Here is an 18,512-nt window from a genome sequence, read left to right on the forward strand (position 1 = left end):
CTCCTCCTAATAGGCCTCATCCTACCACCACTTCTCCTAATATGCCTCATCCTACCACCACTTATCCTAATAGGCCTCATCCTACCAATACTTCTCCTAATAGGCCTCATCCTACCACCACTTCTAATAGGCCTCATCCTACCACCACTTCTCCTAATAGGCCTCATCCTACCACCACCACCACTACTTCTCCTAAAAAGCCTCATCCTACCACCACCACTACTACTCCTAATAGGCGTCATCCTACCACTACTTCTCCTAATAGGCCTCATCCTACCACCACCACTACTTCTCCTAATAGGCCACATCATACCACTACCTCTCCTAATAGGCCTCATCCTACCACCACCACTTCTCCTAATACGCCTCATCCTACCACCACCACGACTTCTCCTAATAGGCCGCATCCTACCACTACTCTTACCTGCGCTGTAGTTCCAGCTCCTCTTCAAACACCCCGTATGGTTTCAGGGCCTCAGTCAGCCTGTGTGTGAGGACCAGGTCAGCCTCCTTGGCTTGGGCCAGGCTGATAGGAGAAGTGATCCCATAGTGTTTGGGTGTCTCCCGACCCAACAACACCTGGTTTGTAGACGGACTGAAAACAGGACAGATGTGGTTGTGATCGGAATAAGAAGACGTTATAGCCATGCAACATATGTTACTAGTAATTTCTCTTGGTGTTGTGCAAAGAAACACATTTTAAAAAAAATAAAGGATTTGAATATCCATAAAAATATACCTGATAACCCGTACAGAGTGTTCCATGGTATCTAAAAGCACATAGTGAGCTACAACTGCTGCTCCTACTGTGTGCTTTTAGTTTATGTCTATGCAGATTTACATAGCTACGTTGCTTGCTGTGGTTTATTTGGATGTGGTAGAAGGTATACGTATAAAATGTTGGTCTCTGGGTAAAAGCATGTAGGTGTATTCTCATGCCTCATACGTTATAGTCAAATGTCTTTTGACTGCGTTTGGGTGTAAAGCACCAACAAGGAAATCATCATCAACTTGGTGACCTATCGTACAGTTTCATGTTGACATGACATTGTAATGGCGAAAGAGAATGTTTTGCATGTCTTATTGTGTCCCATTACAATGCACACACAAAAAAAGTAGTAACTCAGACTCCCAAAACGTGATTTGTCCTCCGCAATTATGATGGCATCTGCTATAGGTTCGTGTCAGAGACGGCTAAAAAAAGCTATAACTTAAGTAGTCTACCAGAAGAATATGATCATGTTTAGTTTGAGAAAAGGATTATAAAACTAGTAACGTTACATCTTACAGACAACATGCAATATTGCAAAAGTTCCGTCACGTGCACTGATGACTATTTAACTAAGTGAACTACTTCTGCGGATATTAATTTACACTTCAACAACATGGACGCTAGTAAAAACACGTAGTTAGTGGTCAATTGTGATTGGTAACTAGTCAGGTACATGTGATTACAAAATAGCAAATATACTGCTGTTCCGAATTGCGGCGTGCTAGCTAAAAATAACTAACGGTAGCTAGCGTTACTAACTACGAAATGTAGCTAACTAGCTTGATACCGTTTGCAACTTTTCAAGACCTCTTAAAATGTCTAGACTAGAATGTCAGACCTAAGTAACGTTAGCTTAGCCAATACTCAAAAACAATGTGCTCCATCTTGTTTCAATGCCATTTCCCGCTACACAACCTGCTAACTCTTCTTTTTTTTTTATAGCAAACATGGACTGGCAACCTCGCATCGGTAGGCCCAATCAATCCCCTTTCCAAACACACTCAGTACATACTGTCCAAGGGAGATACTTACAAGGGCATTGTAACAACCTCCAACAAATCCAATCAGCCCCCCCCAAAATTCCCTTCTCATACTCGTTTTTTATTTTTCATCAATCTTAGCTAGCTAGCCAGCGATGTTATTTCTTTAACCGGCAACCAAGCAGTGAAACTTGCCCCTTTTGTTTCCACTAAACATGGCGTGTGCTGTCACCGCAAAAACCGCAACCTTGAAAGGGTGGGTGTGTTGTGTGACCGTCATGACGTAAAGCACAATTTTACTTTATCACATGGGAACTGTAGTCCTTTAAATGACCGCCCCCTTCTTTATTTATTTTAATTACATTTTTTTTTATATATTCGAATAGGATTGTTTACTTCTACCGCCTGTATTCAATCGAGAGCTATACGATGCTACTAGCCTCATGTCATGAATATGCATAGCCATCTCTAGACTCTAATATAATAGATGTTTTTCTCTCAAAGTTGCCGGGATGTCACGAGTCCTACTTATATCAGTACACTCGTAACAACTTAATAAGCATTACAAAACTTATATTCGATTAAATAAACGTCACGTAGCACATAAGCCATTCATGTTTTTGTTGAAAAAATTCGACACGCTCTATTTGACCTCCTCCACTTGATGGGCAAAACAACGAAACACCGCCACCTGCTGGAGGAAGACAGATTTTCCGCCGAGTTGGGCCTCTCTCTTCCTCTTCGGCCAAAATGGCCAAAGATCAATTTTAGCATGAACACGCTCGAATAGCAGAGATATAAAGATGAATCGTCTTTCTATCTCTACAGTTACACCTCTGCAGAAGGACAAGGGGAATTTCTCGTTTCAACAAAAGTCTGGCCAAATCCCAAATCAACCCCTAGACCAGGGTTCTATTTGGTTTGATTTGGTTCCGCAAGTATTCTGAGCAGTCCAATATATATATATATATATATATATATATGTTTAATTTATTTATTGTTGGACATAAAAGGAAATCAGCTTTTTTCATTTTGGCCTGCTGGCTGCAGGAATGTCCACCAGAGCTCTTGAAAGAGAACTTAATGTAATTTTTTCTACCATAAACTGCCTCAAACTTAATTTTAGAGAATTTGACAACTGCAGACCACATGTATGGCATTGTGTGAGCGAGAGATTTGCTGATGTTAACGTTGTGAACAGAGTGCCCCATGGTGGCGGAGGGGTTATGGTATGGGCAGGCATAAACTACAGACAACAAACCTGCCAGCAATAATACCTGCCAGCCTCGGACTGTTTTTCTCCACTACAACGCCGGATTCCTGCCATAAACCCTGGACCATCACTCCTGATCATCACAGCTAGCTAGCTGCCACCGAGTGACCCAGCCCCGAAGCTAGCCCTGAGCCAGGCGCATCTCCTGGCTAGCAAACAAAATTACCACAACTACAATACCTCTTTCGCCATCTGGCCCGGTCCCTTCGTTGACACGGCGCCCCGCAGTACCACCACGACTGATCCGCAGACGTAATTACATCCGCTGTGCCTTCAACCGGCTTTTGCCGGATGTCGGAGCAGACGCTTCTACTTACCCTGGCCTGCTAACTTTAAACACTGTGTCTCCCGCGTGCTAGCGTAGCAACGACTACCCCGCGGCTTCCCTGTTCCATCTATTGCTGTCCCCTGGACTCTATGATCACTTGGCTACATAGCTGATGCCTGCTGGACTGTTCATTTATCACATACTCCACTTTGTTTACCTTTGTTTATCTGTCGGCCCTAGCCCCGAACTCAGGCCCTGTGTGTAGTTAACCGACCTTCTCTGCCCATTCATCGCCCTTTTACCTGTTGTTGTTGTCTTATCTGATTAGCTGTTGTTGTCTTACCCGTTGTTGTCTCAGCTAGCTCTCCCAATCAACACCTGTGATTGCTTTATGCCTCGCTTTAGGTCTCTCTCAAATGTCAATATGCCTTGTATACTGTTGTTTATGATAGTTATCATTGTTTTAGTTTACTGCGGAGCTCCTAGTCCCACTGTACATGCCTCAGATACCTCCTTTGTCCCACCTCCCACACATTTGGTGACCTCACCCAGTATAACCAGCGTGTCCAGAGATGCAAACTCTCTTATCATCACTCAGTGCCTGGGCTTACCTCCACTGTACCCGCACTCCACCATACCCCTGTCTGCACATTATGCCCTGAATCTGTTCTACCATTCCCAGAAATCTGCTCCTTTTATTCTCTGTCTCCAACGCACTAGACGACCAGTTTTGCTAGCCTTTAGCCGTACCCTAATCCTACTCCTCCTCTGTTCTTCGGGTGATGTGGAGGCTAACCCAGGCCTTGCGTGTCCCCAGGCACTCTCATTTGTTGACTTCTGTCATCGAAAAAGCCTTGGTTTCATGCATGTTCACATCAGAAGCCTCCTCCCTAAGTTTGTCCGCCAACCCTGATGTCCTTTTCGTGTCTGAATCCTGGTTTAGGAAGGCCACCAAAAATTCTGAGATTTCCATCCCCAACTACAACATTTCCGTCAAGATAGAACTGCCAAAGGGGGAGGAGTTGCAATCTACTGCAGAGATAGCTTGCAAAGTTCTGTCATACTTTCCAGGTCTATGCTCAAACAGTTCGAGCTTCTAATTTTAAAAGTGAATCTCTCCAGAAATAAGTCTCTCACTGTTGCCGCCTGTTATAGACCCCCCTCAGCTCCCAGCTGTGCCCTGGAGACCATATGTGAATTGATTGCCCCCCATCTATCTTCAGAGTTCGTTCTGTTAGGTGACCTAAACTGGGATATGCTTAACACCCCAGCAGTCCTACAATCTAAGCTTGATGCCCTCAATCTCACACAAATTATCAAGGAAACCACCAGGTACAACCCTATATCCGTAAACATGGGCACCCTCATAGATATTATCCTGACCAACTTGCCCTCCAAATACACCTCTGCTGTTTTCAATCAGGATCTCAGCGATCACTGCCTCATTGCCTGCATCCGCTATGGGTCCTCGGTCAAACGACCACCGCTCATCACTGTCAAACGCTTCCTAAAACACTTCCGCGAGCAGGCCTTTCTTATCAACCTGGCCCTGGTATCCTGGAAGGATATTGACCTCCTCCCGTCAGTCGAGGATGCCTGGTCGTTCTTTAAAAGTAATATCCTCACCATCTTAAATAAGCATGCCCCTTTCAAAAAATGTAGAACTAAGAACAGATATAGGCCTTGGTTCACTCCAGACCTGACTGCCCTTGACCAGCACAAAAACATCCTGTGGTGGACTGCAATACCATCGAAGAGTCCCCGCGATATGCAACTGTTCAGGGAAGTCAGGAACCAATACACACAGTCAGTCAGGAAAGCAAAGGCTAGCTTTTTCAAACAGAAATTAGCATCCTGTAGCTCTAACTCCAAAAAGTTTTGGGACACTGTAAAATCCATGGAGAACAAGAGCACCTCCTCTCAGCTGCCGATAAATCCATGATAATCGAAAATTTCATTAAGCATTTCTCTACGGCTGGCCATGCTTTCCTCCTGGCTACCCCAACCCCGGCCAACAGCTCCGCACCTCCCGCAGCTTCTTGCCCGAGCCTCCCCAGCTTCTCCTTCACCCAAATCCAGATAGCAGATGTTCTGAAAGAGCTGCAAAACCTGGACCCGTACAAATCAGCTGGGCTAGACAATCTGGACCCTCTCTTTCTAAAATTATCCGCCGCCATTGTTGCAACCCCTATTCTTCAAAGTAGCCACCCTTTGCCTTGATGAAACCTTTGCACACTCTTGGCATTCTTTCAACCAGCTTCATGAGGTAGTCACCTGGAATGCATTTCAATTAACAGGGTGCCTTCTTAAAAGTACATTTGTGGAATTTCTTTCCTTCTTAATGCGTTTGAGCCAATTACTTGTGTTGTGACAAGGTAGGGGGGTATACAGAAGATAGCCCTATTTGGTAAAAGACCAAGTCCATATTATGGCGCGCTCAAATAAGCAAAGCGAAACAACAGTCCATTACTTTAAGACATGGTCAGTCAATACGGAACGGAAAATGTCAAGAACTTTGAAAGTTTCTTCAAGTGCAGTCGCAAAAACCATCAAGCGCTATGATGAAACTGGCTCTCATGAGGACCGCCACAGGAATGGAAGACCCAAAGTTACCTCTGCTGCAGTGGATAAGTTCATTAGAGTTACCAGCCTCAGATTGCAGCCGGAATAAATGCTTCACAGAGTTCAAGTAACAGACACATCTCAACATCAACTGTTCAAAGGAGACTGTGTGAATCAGGCTTTCATGGTCGAATTACTGCAAAGAAACCACTACTAAAGGACACCAATAAGAAGAGACTTGCTTGGGACAAGAAATACGAGCAATGGACATTAGACCGGTGGAAATGTATCCTTTGGTCTGGAGTCCAAATTGGATATTTTTGGTTCCAACTGCTGTGTCTTTGTGAGACGCGGTGTGGGTGAACAGATGATCTCAGCATGTGTGATTCCCACCGTAAAGCATGGAGGAGGTATTATAGCGTAGGGGTGCTTTGTTGGTGACACAGTCTGTGATTTATTTAGAATTCAAGACACACTTAACCAACATGGCTACCACAGCATTCTGCAGCGATACTCCATCCCATCTGGTTTGGGCTTAGTGGGACTATCATTTGTTTTTCAACAGGACAATGAACCAACACACCTCCAGGCTGTGTAAGGGCCATTTTACCAAGATTGAGAGTGATGGAGTGCTGCATCAGATGACCTGGCCTCCACAGCCCCCCAACCTCAATCAAATTGAGATGGTTTGAAATGAGTTGGACCGCAGAGTGAAGGAAAAGCAGCCAACAATTAGCTACAGTAATACTAAGTGTAATTTGTGTAGTAAGCTGTTAGTAGCCTGTTGGGCTTCACCCTAATAAGTTGGTCTATTTTCCCCTCTTAATTTCACCTACTGTACGTACTTGGTGGTGCACATGTAGCCTATAACCTGTTTTAGAGGAATGTAATCATTTAATATTTTAAGAGCTTTCATTGTCTGCTTATATGCCCCCTTTATTTATCCTATGGTTCTGACTTGGTGTACAGGGAGAACACTAAGAATGGCCTGTTCTGAATTCTGCCACTGTACATTTCAAAAGTGTTAAACAATAGTTATGTTGACTACGTCCATCGTCGCTCGCTCATTAATGTCTTAATTGAAATTACGGATTTCCTCTTATCCGCTTGTCGTCCCCTTATGCCATAGTTTCTACATCTCAATTGTCAGTAGAAACCACATTTGTTTAAGCAAGTCAGCCATGTCAGCTATGTTTTTTTAAAAGGCAGTAAATGAGGCTGAATTAACTGTTTCGTTGCCAGACAAGGCTCCTCTGATAGCCAGGTGTAGCAGTGGTAAGGTGTTGGGACTGCTGTTGGGACTGCTGTTGGGACAGCTTTATGTAGGCCCTAACAGTTTGTGGGCACCGTTTGTCACCGTTATAGTGCAATGAATGTATTGTTCAGTGTTGTGTTATGTAGTGGCTTTGCTGGTATGCATCCACATTTTTTTGTTTTGTTTGCCCCACCAAGATTGAAATGCTAAAATCACCACTTCAGCATACAATGACATTCTAGACGATTCTGTGCTTCCAACTTCACAAAGCGAGGTTCATTCAGAAATGGTTTGTTGAGATCGGCGTGGAAGAACTTGACTGGCCTGCACAGAGCCCTGACCTCAACCCCATCTAACACCTTTGGGATGAATTGGAACGTCAGGCCTCATCACCTAAAATCAGTGTCCGACCTCACTAATGCTCCTGTGGCTGAATGGAAGCAAGTCCCCGCAGCAATGTTCCACCATCTAGTGGAAATCCTTCCCAGAAGAGTGGAGGCTGTTATAGCAGCAAAGGGGGGACCAACTCCATATTAATGCCCATGATTTTGGAATGACATTTTCGAAGAGCAGGTGTCCACATACTTTTGGTCATGTAGTGTATCTGTGACCAACAAATGCATATCTGAATTCCCAGTCATGTGAAATCCATAGATTAGGGCCTAATGAATTTATTTGAATTCACTAATTTCCTTATAAGAACTGTAACTCAGTAAAATCTTTGAAATTGTTTAATGTTTCATTTATATTTTTGTTCGGTATAGTTGATAGTCCGTGCCCTAGACCCTACGCACTTGTGGATGTGACAGGTGCAATCTATATGGTAATAGTTCCTACTTGCCCTCTGATAGGCTGGGTAGAAGTTTCACCCTATTACATAGACCCGTCAAATCATCTCAGATTTCTACAAGTGAATAGGTGTAGGGTCTACGGTGCCCACAAACTGGGTCGATTTGGGATTGGGCCACCGTCCTCTCTCCTCCTTTCTCCATTCTGTCTTCTTCATGACCTGGAAACTGGTTGAGGAGTGTGTGTGTACTTTCTAGCGGATCACTTTTGTCAAGCTGTTGACCAATGTTGGTCACTGCCTTTCAAAGTGTGTTGCATTATGTGCAGGGGCAAAAGTAAGGTGGCACGGTCGGGAACGGAATCCCAGCGATGTGGTTCGAAGAGAACACTGAAATTTGAGTGGCCGACACCGAGATACGCACGGCCAGAGTGGACGCATAAATTCTTTCCTAATGACAATCAGCAAATGTCTTTACACTTTTTGGTGTTTTCAAATGTCATTACACTTTTTGGTGTTTTCAAATGTCTTGCGTAACAGCTCTCTCTTTCCATTCACCACTGTTAGGAGGCTGTGAGCTCAAGGTTTTGGGACAATTACAGTTTTGTTTTGGCTCTGTACTACTACTCCAGCACTTTGTATCTGAAATCATATAATGACTATGTGATTAAAGTGCAAACTGTCAGATTTAACTTGAGGGTGTTTTCATCCATATCAGGTGAACCGTTTAGAAATTTCAGCACTTTTTGTACATAGTCCCCCCATTTTAGGAGACCAAAAGTAGTAAAAAGTTAAGTATTTGGTCTCATATTCATTGCACTCAATGACAACATCAAGCTTGTGACTCTACAAATTTGTTGGATGCATTTGCTGTTTGTTTTGGATGTGTTTCAGATTATTTAATGTATTAAATAATGTATTGTGTCATTTCGGAGTCACTTTTATTGTAAATAACAAAATGCTAACCTCCCCTGTTATTGTAATGGAGAAATGTTAGCATGTTTTGGGGGTATGATATTTGTGCATCTGAAACTTTCTCACAATGGTGTAAAGTACTTAAGTAGTACTTTAAAGTATTTTTACTTAAGTCGTTTTTGGCGGTATCTGTCACGTCCTGATCTGTTTCACCTGTCCTTGTGCTTGTCTCCACCCCCTCCAGGGGTCACCCATCTTCCCCATTATCCCCTGGGTACTAATACCTGTCTTCTCTGTTTGTCTGTTGCCAGTTCGTCTTGTTTGTCAAGCCATCCAGCGTTTTGCCTCCGCTCCTGCTTTTCCCAAGTCTCTCTTTTTCTCGCTCTCCTGGTTTTGACCTTTGCCTGTCCTGACTCTGAGCCCGCCTGCCTGACCACACTGCCTGCCCCTGAGCCTGCCTGCCGTCCTGTGCCTTTGCCCCTTCTCTGGATTACCGAGCTCTGCCTGACCTGACCCTGAGCCTTCCTGCCATTCTGTGCCCTTGCCACTACTCTGGATTATCGATCTCTGCCTGCCTTGACCTGTCGTTTGCCTTCCCCTGTTGCTGTAATAAACATTGTTACTTCGACACAGTCTGCATTTGGGTCTTACCTGAAACCTGATAGGCATCTGTAAATTACTTTACTATTTATAATTTTGACAGCTTTTACTTCACTACATTCCTCAAGAAAATAACATACTTTTAGCTCCATACATTTTCCCTGACACCCAAAGTATTAGTTACATTTTGAATGCTTAGCAGGACAGGAACATGGTCCAATTCATGCACTTATCAAGAGAACATCTCTGGTCGTCCCTACTGCCTCTGATCTGGTGGACTCCCTAAACACACATACTTCGTTTGTAAATGAATGTCTAAGTGTTTGAGTGTGCCCCTGGCTATCAAGTGCTCAGCATATGTGGGTTTCCTTCAAGACTGATGGAAAAGTATTTCAGGTGAAGTTGGTTGGAAGAGTGTGCAAAGATGTCATCAAGGAAAAGGGTGGCTACTTTGAAGAATCTCAAATATATTTTGATTTGTTTAACACTTTTTTGGTTACTACATGATTCCATATGTGTTATTTCATAGTTTTGATGTCTTCACTATTATTTTACAATGTAGAAAATAGTAAAAATAAAGAAAAACCCTTGAATGAGTAGGTGTGTCCAAACCTTTGACTGGTACTGTATATAGGAGGTCCTTGAACTTTCATGAACTTTCAACTGCAGTCGACTGGAAATTTCTGCAATTGCTCCTCACCAACTGCCACTCGAAGTCGGAACCAAAGCATTGTGGGAGACAACCTTACGTTTTTTTTTAAAGCAAAAGGCACTACATGCTCATAAATGGTTGACGTCGCCACCTATCATTGGTCATTATCAATGCATGTTTAGTGTTTTGGGTCGATGACTATTTAGAGCTTAAATACATCTTCATCCTCACAACCTTTGCCTTCGGAAAATATTCAGATCCCTTGACTTTTTCCACATTTTGTTACGTTACAGCCTTATACTAAAATGGATTAAAAGAAACAATTTCCCCCGCAATCTACACACAATACCCCATAATGACAAACTGAAAACATTTTTGCAATTGTATTAAAAACAAAAAACAGAAATACGTTATTTGCATAAGTATTCAGACCCTTTGCTATAAGACTCGAAATTGAGCTCAGGTGCATACTGTCTACATTGATCATCCTTCAGATGTTTCTACAACTTGATTAAAATCCACTTGTGGTAAATTCAATTGATTGGACATGATTTGGAAAGGCATAAACACGTCTATATAAGGTCCCACTGTTGACAGTGCATGTCAGAGAAAAAACCAAGCCATGAGGTTGAAGGAATTGTCCATAGAGCTCAGAGACAGGATTGCGTCGAGGCACAGATCTGGGGAAGGGTACCAAAATTCTGCAGCATTGAAGGTCCCCAAGAACACGGTGGCCTCCATAATTATTAAATGGAAGAAGTTTGGAAACACCAAGACTCTTCCTAGAGCTGACCACCCGGCCAAACTGAGCAATCAGGGGAGAAGGGCCTTGGTCTGGGAGGTGAACAAGAACCCGATGGTCACTCTGACTGAGCTCCAGAGTTCCTCTGTGGAGATGGGAGAATCTTCCAGAAGGACAACCATCTCTACAGCACTCCACCAATCAGGCCTTTATGGTAGAGTGGCCAGACGGAAGCCACTCCTCAGTAAAAGATACATGACAGCCCGATTGGAGTTTGCCAAAAGGCACCTAAAGAACTCTCTGACCATGAGAAACAAGATTCTCTGGTCTGATGAAAACAAGATTGAACTCTTTGGCCTGAATGCCAAACGTCACATCTGTAAGAAACCTGGCACCATCCCTACGGTGAAGAATGGTGGTGGCAGCATCATGCTGTGGGGATGGTTTTCAGTGGAAGGGACTGGGAGACTAGTCAGGATTGAGGGAAAGATGAACGGAGAAAAGTACAGAGAGCTCCTTGATGAAAACCTGCTCCAGAGCGCTCAGGACCTCAGACTGGGGCAAAGGTGCCCTTTCCAACAGGACAACGACCCTAAGTACACATCCAAGACAACGCAGCTTCGGGACAAGTCTCTGAATGTCATTGAGTGGCCCAGCCAGAGCCCGGACTTGAACCCAATCGAACATCGCTGGAGAGTCCTGAAAATAGCTGTGCAGCGACATTCCCCATCCAACCTGACAGAGCTTGTGAGGATCTGCAGAGAAGGATGGGAGAAACTCCCCAAACACAGGTGTGCCAAGCGTGTAGCGTCATACCCAAGACGACTCAAGACTGAGTAAAGGTCTGAATACTTATGTAAATGTTTTAATTCCGTTTATTTTTATAAATTTGCTACAATTTCTAAAAACCTGTTTTTGCTTTGTCATTATGGGGTATTGTGTATAGATTGATGATGGGAAAAAACAATTTAATCAAACATAGAATAAGGCTGTAACGTAACAAAATGTGGAAAAAGTGGGTCTGAATACTGAATGCACTGTAATTACATAGGCCTACTTGTGATACATGTGATTTATAACATACATTCATAGACCTACTACAGTGCCTTCAGAAAGTATTCAAACCCCTTGACTTTTCCCACATTTTGTTACAGCCTGATTTTAAAATGTATTAAATGGATATGTTGTGTCACTGGCCTACACACAACACCCCATAATGTCAAAGTGGAATTATGTTGTTTGCATTGTTTGCAAATGAATACAAAATGAAAAGCTGAAATGTATTGGGTCAATAAGTATTCAACCCCTTTCTTATGGCAAGATTAAATAAGTTCAGGAGTAGAAATGTGCTTAACAAGTCACATAACAGGTTGCATGGATTCTTTGTGCAATACTAGTGTTGAATGAACACCTCATCTCTGTACCCCACACATACAATTATCAGTGAGGTCCCTCAGTTGAACCCAAAAGCAGACATGGAATATCCCTTTGAGCAGGGTTAAGTTATTAATTACACTTTGGATGGTGTATCAATACACCCCAGTCACTACAAAGATACAGGCGTCCTTCCTAACTCAGTTGACGGAGAGGAAGGAAACCGCTCAGGGATTAAATCCAACGGTGACTTTAAAATAGTTACAGAGTTGAATGGCTGTGATAGGAGAAAACTGAGGTTGGATCCACACCTCTGTAGTTACTCCACAATACTAACCTAAATGACAAAATTCACTCTGTCACATGATTTTATTTCAAGTAGGATAGCAGCCTACACAAGAAATAACTCATATTGATAACCATCTAGATGTCACCTTGATACATACAGTCTATGCAAATTAGGTCTCATTATATGTGCATATTTGCATATCGCACAAATCTCTTTTTCCGGATACTGGATGGTTTCACTCCAGCACCGGACATTTCCAGAGCAGATTAAAATACTAATGACATTCATTTATTTTTTCATTTTTCTTTCCTTTCCAAAGAAAATGTTATCTAGAATAAAACATTTACAACATATCAACAATTCCCTCAGAGCAAGTCTGGAGAATATATCTTAGCATAACCACACACAAATTGGTGAATACAGATGCTTCTGATGCTGAGAAAAATGTGGTGGCTGAAATTAGACTACTAAACACCTACTTAGACCCAAATCACCATCTCTTCAAAGTAAGTTACTAAATATAGTCCAGTTTGTAACATTCTCTATGAAATGGGATTTTAAATGATGGGGAAATCAATGTAGTGCGCTTTGAAATTATTGATATAATTCCATTTTAAAGTGGTTAAAATTCATTCAAATGAAGGTAGTAGAATATGAGCAGCTAAAGAAAATATATATTTTCATCAAGTTTTTGAAATGTTTATGTTTTTTTTGTGTGAATATACTAATATTAATAGACCAAAATACAAAATAAATCTCAAAATTGATAGATGTAAAAATGTCAGCCTGTGATGCCTGGCCTTAAATTTAAGCTTCTTTTTTTTGGTGAGTTTTATTCAGTTGAACTTCTTGTTCAGAAAATCACTAGCTCTGTTTTCACGCTTGTTTTTGAAATTTAGCCGTTGTGTCAATCGGCTGTGGGTTTGTAATTGGATTACAATTCATGCTAGGGTGGGTGTAGCATAGGCATTAACACACATTTTAATCAGAATATACATTTAACTTTTTTTAGTTAAAGATCATTATATTCATAAAATGATCTTCACAATAATTCCTCCAAACGGAGGACTAGATTTTTTTGGTATTTCTTGTGGGGGAAAATAAACAAGGTAGACTTGATCAACACAGAACACTGTCATGACAAAACATTTATAATATCAGCCGACAAGGTCTCATAGACGTTTGGAATGTGTTAACCACATCACACTAATCTTGTGAATTATTCCGGAGGAGATATTCAGCCTGAAATAGATAAACACAAAAATGTAGTATTTAGAAAAAACAAAAAAAGGACAATTGGGTTGGAAACGTGACATTTCTTTACTGTAGGCCTAGCATACTTCAGTACCTGACAACAATTCACATCCGTTTATGGTTGAAGTGCAACCTATATAATTGAAGAGTAGAAGTAGGCTACTACTCTATTGAATCTATTTGCTTCTATGGAAGACATTTGTTTTGCTTATTTCACCAGCCATCAGTGCTCCGTCTACTGGTCTCTGATGTATGCGTGTGTACAGTATATTTTTTCTGTATGTCTCTTGCTGGTGACAAATCTGATTTCTCTTTGTGGGATTAATAAAGTTTTTTTATTTTTTAAATCAAATAAAATCATTACCAGGAAGTCTACTGGGTCGTCTGGCTTGGCCTTGCAGCACTCCATCATGCCCTCAGTGAGAGAGGGCATTACGTAATTCATCAGGTAGTTCCTCAGGGGGGCGGCGCGAGCCTCCAGCAGCTCATGCTCCTGCCTCTTCACCTCAGTCACGTGACGGTTCTAGAGAAACCCACACACAACGTATGTACAGCTCAGCTAAACAGAAACTACAACTCCGGGGTTTGCGTTGTTGCTGGTGGGCCCACTCTTGCATGGTATACAAAGAGGGGTTTTAAGAGTTTATAGATCTGAGAGGACTGGATAGGGGTAAGCAATGTGGAGATGAGTCTATAAGGATTCCAAAATGGAATCAAATCTCAATGAGTAATGTGAGAGAGATGTTTCCTGAACTGCCATCCTATTCCCATTCTAGTATACTACTCCTGAAGCAGCCCATCTCTTACCCACTCCTCTAGCTGTGTGGCCATCTTGGCAGCGGTCTCAGCCTCCCTCCTCTTCCACTCTGCTGTCTCCAGTACCAGGCGCTGTGCTGTCTCCTCTACGGACTTCCTCTCCATCTCCTCTCTCTCCTCAGGGGTGGGTCCGTAGTTCCTGGGACGCCCCACCAGCCTGGTGATTTTGTCCATCACATCGCCGTATTCAGGATCGACGGCATTGTTCACCTCTGACAGACAGACAGACTATGAAAGACTGACAGACTTCCTCTCAATGCGTTGAGTTCTAATCAAATCACTATTTACTACAATTACTAGTTCTGATAATTACAGTTGAATATTAGGGTTTCAAAATGATCTTATCTATCACATTTTCTTTTTGGTAAATGAACATCTGCAGTCTGTCAGCCTTACCAATGTGCTCTGGGTGAATCTCCAGCTCGTCAAAGTAGTTCAGAACCGTTTCATCTTCCACGTTGACCTTTCTAAATTTCTTCAGCCGGGTAAGGTACTCGTCTTTAGAGTAGTGCATTTTCTCTGCCACACTCTCAGGTAGGTTCTGCACCCGCTCCTTTAAAAAGTCATCAGATGCCTCCAGGGAGAAAATGAACTCTGCAAAAGAGACAGACGGTGGGGGAGAGGCGTGTGGGGGGGGGGGGGGGGGGGTTATGTAAATAGCATGCAATACTGTGCAATTCAGTATATTATTAACAATAGTCCAGGAAATGATCTTCTTGTGTTGTAAGCAGCATTTTGGACCTGGGATGATCCAGGTCATCTAGACAACATCAGTGTTTACAAAAATCAGGATGACATAGGTTTAAGGCAAAACTTTCCAGTGACTACTATGGTTGCATCTTTCGTAAGTGCAGGTATTTGTCATAATTGACTCGATATCCATTCAACGTGCTTTATGTAAAAATGTTAATCATATGATTTATGGTTTACATAGAGAGACTATCTCGCGCCTGTATCGTAAGGGACTTGTGGAAGCCGCTCGCACGGAGGACGATGCTCCATGCGTTTCCAGAAGGCGTTGCGTTCAATCTTAATCACGCATCATTACGTTAGTTGAAAACAAGCCACGTCGTCAGGCGCGCACCTGCAAGAATAATGATGACATTCGTGAAACCACTTGAACATTGCTTCAGAAACGTTAGAGAAACAAACATGTCTTTCATGATATGAAGATCTCAAACAAATTTTAGAGATGAGGGGCGGAGTCTATTAATTGCAGTCTACAAAGCTAATTCAAGCGATATCAACTGATGAGCTCGCTGTTGATGGTAATATTACGTAAATTCACAATCTACTAAACTTATGCTGTTTCAGGAATAATGCATGCATGTAGTGTTTGGAATTTAGCGTAGGTTAAATCTACAAACATGCTTTCAGGAATAACTCATGCCTGTGTTGTGGAATATTACGTAAATTAAATCTACAAACATGCTTTCAGGAACAACTCATGGCCGTGTTGTGCAATATTGATATACCTCCATTTTGCTCCATGCTGTCCTTCAGAGAGTCCAGTTGGTCCTGAGCGTTACTGAGCGCCTCCTCATTCTCTCCCTCCTGCTCAGCCACATTCACAGCCTCCTCCTGACATATAATAAACAACAAAAATGAATACCTGGATTAATATATTGTAAGATGTTGTTTTACAAAATGGTTCACACACCTATTGATACTGTAGAGTGTACATGTATAGTACAGAGAGACACTGTAATATTAGAAAATAACAAGGGGTGCATTTCTTTTGATCGACCACAAGGGGGAGGCATTTCCTATTTTACAAGAGAGAATAAATATGAAGAGTTTTACAAGTGTCATTGCTTCGCTTTTACTGACCAGATGATGCATATTCTCATCAATGATCTCTTTGAGGTTGATGTGGTGCAGTTTGTAATGTTTACACAGTTTCTCTGCCACGGTGCTCTTCCCTACTGCTGGAGGGCCCAGGAGACAGATTCTGATGGGCTGATGGGAAAACCAAAGAGCATGTTAAATATTTTAACAATTTCTGGCTTGAATTTGAGTATATCATATCATATAAAATAATATAATGACACTATCTATAATCTATATATATCTATATGCCTAAACACGGTGCACATTCTCTGTATTGCTGTGTAACGAAGCTTTCCTTCCAATAAGAGACAATACACATGTTCACATTCTAAATTGGTGCTGGGAAAATCCATTCAGACCCTAACTAAGAACAGAAGAGGTAAACATACAGTAGTTGGTTTGGTCCCTCACCAGTAGTAGTCTCAACAGTTTGTATTCCTCCACCACCCGGTTGATGTTATCAATGATGCCAGCCTCTGACACCCAGTGAAGGTTGAAGGTTTCCTTCAGAAAGGTTGGCTCTATCCGCAGGTTGACACTCAGGTAATCCACATCATCGTTCTGGAAAACAAGGTTGACGCTCCAACATTGACCAGACCCGGATCTACTGCCGTTCTGCCAATTTCCCCTGGTCAACCAAGACCACACAAACAGATCTGGGACCAGGCTAGTTAAGATATGCTCCAACTGACAACGGGCATTTCTGAATTAACTTTTCTAAACCTGAGACGAGGGATGGAAACAGACCGTCAGAACATTGGTGAGGTAGGCCTCCTCCTTAGAGACTTTCTTGATCTTCCCTGGACCGAGCACAAAGCTTATTATCTAGCAGGGAGAATACAGAAGAAGAAAAAACACCAACCATTGTGTAGATCTACAAATCTATTTAAAAAAGAAAGAAATGCAACAATTTTACCAATAAACTTGAAATGATCAACAAGATGTCTGTCTGGCTTAGCCTATTTACCTTCACAATATCCTCAAAAGTATTATTGGAATCATCCACAGCGAGGAAATAATGTATCTTTGGCTTGTGGTCGATTACATTCTGAATAACCCTTGTAGACAAAAGTAGACAATATCATAGAATTAGTAGTTTTTTTTCACCCAGACTCTGGCAGATACCCTTAAATAAGCAATAATTGAACATCAAGACAATGGAATGGACGCATTGAAAAATACAAACCCTGCAAGGTCGTTGACATGAATGGTAGGGATAACATTTGTGCCAGGCCCAAAAACAGGAACTTGTGCAAACTCCCCCAGCCAAGACGTCTTGAGGAGTCAAGCCAGAGGAAAGAGTGAGACAGAGAACATCCATCGAAGTCTTGATAGAATAATAATGTCTCAGTTATATAGCTCAGATGTACCTTGAAGAAGTAGTGAAGGAGGTTTTCTCCCATTCCATACTGAACACCTGCTGCCACAACATAACTGGACAGCTTGGACTTTTTCTGTATGGTAAACCAAAGAGTTGTTGTTTTTGCCCTTGTTTTTGTTGTTGTTGACATTGTTGTTGACATTTGCCGAACCCTACCCATTATACTTACAGTTTTGCCCAGTTTGAGCACAGTTTTCTCTGCGTTGGTGTGCTCCTTGAAGTTAGGATGATGTCTTTTCCTCCTGTAGTCGTCCTCTGTCAGAGGAATCTCTGGGTCATTCTAAGGACAGAAAGGATATGAGGAATATTCAGAAAAGTGTATTGACACATAAATGATATAGTAGTTAGGAAACATGAGATTTGAATAGAAACTTACAGGATCGGCTGGCTTGCTCATTGCCCAGGTCATGACTGATGATATCAAAATGAATATCTTCTGAGATGCAAAACTCTCAATATCTGAGTGAAGAGCTGCAGCATAAAAGGAAGAGGAGACAGCTTCTTACCGTAGGTACAGTAGGCTATAGGACATGCAGTATTTGCAATGTAACTCAAAAGGTCCAGTGAGATAATATGTCCGTCTGAGAGTAGGGCTGACAGACAGAGAGTAGGGCTGACAGTCTGAGAGTAGGGCTGTCAGTCTGAGAGTAGGGCTGACAGTCTGAGAGTAGGGCTGACATTCTGAGAGTAGGGCTGACAGTCTGAGAGTAGGGCTGACAGTCTGAGAGTAGGGCTGTCAGTCTGAGAGTAGGGCTGACAGTC

General features: G+C 42.3%; 2 protein-coding genes across 2 annotated transcripts in view; both read right to left on the bottom strand.

The window, feature by feature from the left end:
• Positions 1-2,003, bottom strand: part of LOC112070494 (poly(A) polymerase type 3-like) — a 7,818-nt gene extending 5,815 nt beyond the window's left edge. Inside the window, 2 exon segments of the mRNA XM_024137902.1 lie at positions 425-595; positions 1,805-2,003. Of these exon segments, the coding sequence (XP_023993670.1) occupies positions 425-595; positions 1,805-1,812 (179 nt within the window). The 5' untranslated portion in view covers positions 1,813-2,003.
• Positions 2,004-11,734: 9,731 nt separating this feature from the next.
• LOC112070492 (adenylate kinase 7-like) overlaps positions 11,735-18,512 on the bottom strand; it is a 9,109-nt gene continuing 2,331 nt past the window's right edge. The window contains exons 4-16 of the mRNA XM_024137901.2: positions 18,127-18,221; positions 17,920-18,030; positions 17,740-17,823; positions 17,556-17,644; positions 17,337-17,427; positions 17,117-17,194; positions 16,781-16,930; positions 16,370-16,498; positions 16,015-16,120; positions 14,936-15,133; positions 14,531-14,751; positions 14,088-14,246; positions 11,735-13,711 (exon numbers count right to left, since the gene is read on the bottom strand). Coding sequence (XP_023993669.1) covers positions 13,676-13,711; positions 14,088-14,246; positions 14,531-14,751; positions 14,936-15,133; positions 16,015-16,120; positions 16,370-16,498; positions 16,781-16,930; positions 17,117-17,194; positions 17,337-17,427; positions 17,556-17,644; positions 17,740-17,823; positions 17,920-18,030; positions 18,127-18,221 — 1,547 coding nt within the window. The 3' untranslated portion in view covers positions 11,735-13,675. The remainder of the gene's footprint in view (positions 13,712-14,087; positions 14,247-14,530; positions 14,752-14,935; positions 15,134-16,014; positions 16,121-16,369; positions 16,499-16,780; positions 16,931-17,116; positions 17,195-17,336; positions 17,428-17,555; positions 17,645-17,739; positions 17,824-17,919; positions 18,031-18,126; positions 18,222-18,512) is intronic.

The sequence above is a fragment of the Salvelinus sp. IW2-2015 genome, unplaced genomic scaffold (assembly GCF_002910315.2).
Source record: "Salvelinus sp. IW2-2015 unplaced genomic scaffold, ASM291031v2 Un_scaffold1345, whole genome shotgun sequence".
NCBI lineage: Eukaryota > Metazoa > Chordata > Actinopteri > Salmoniformes > Salmonidae > Salvelinus > Salvelinus sp. IW2-2015.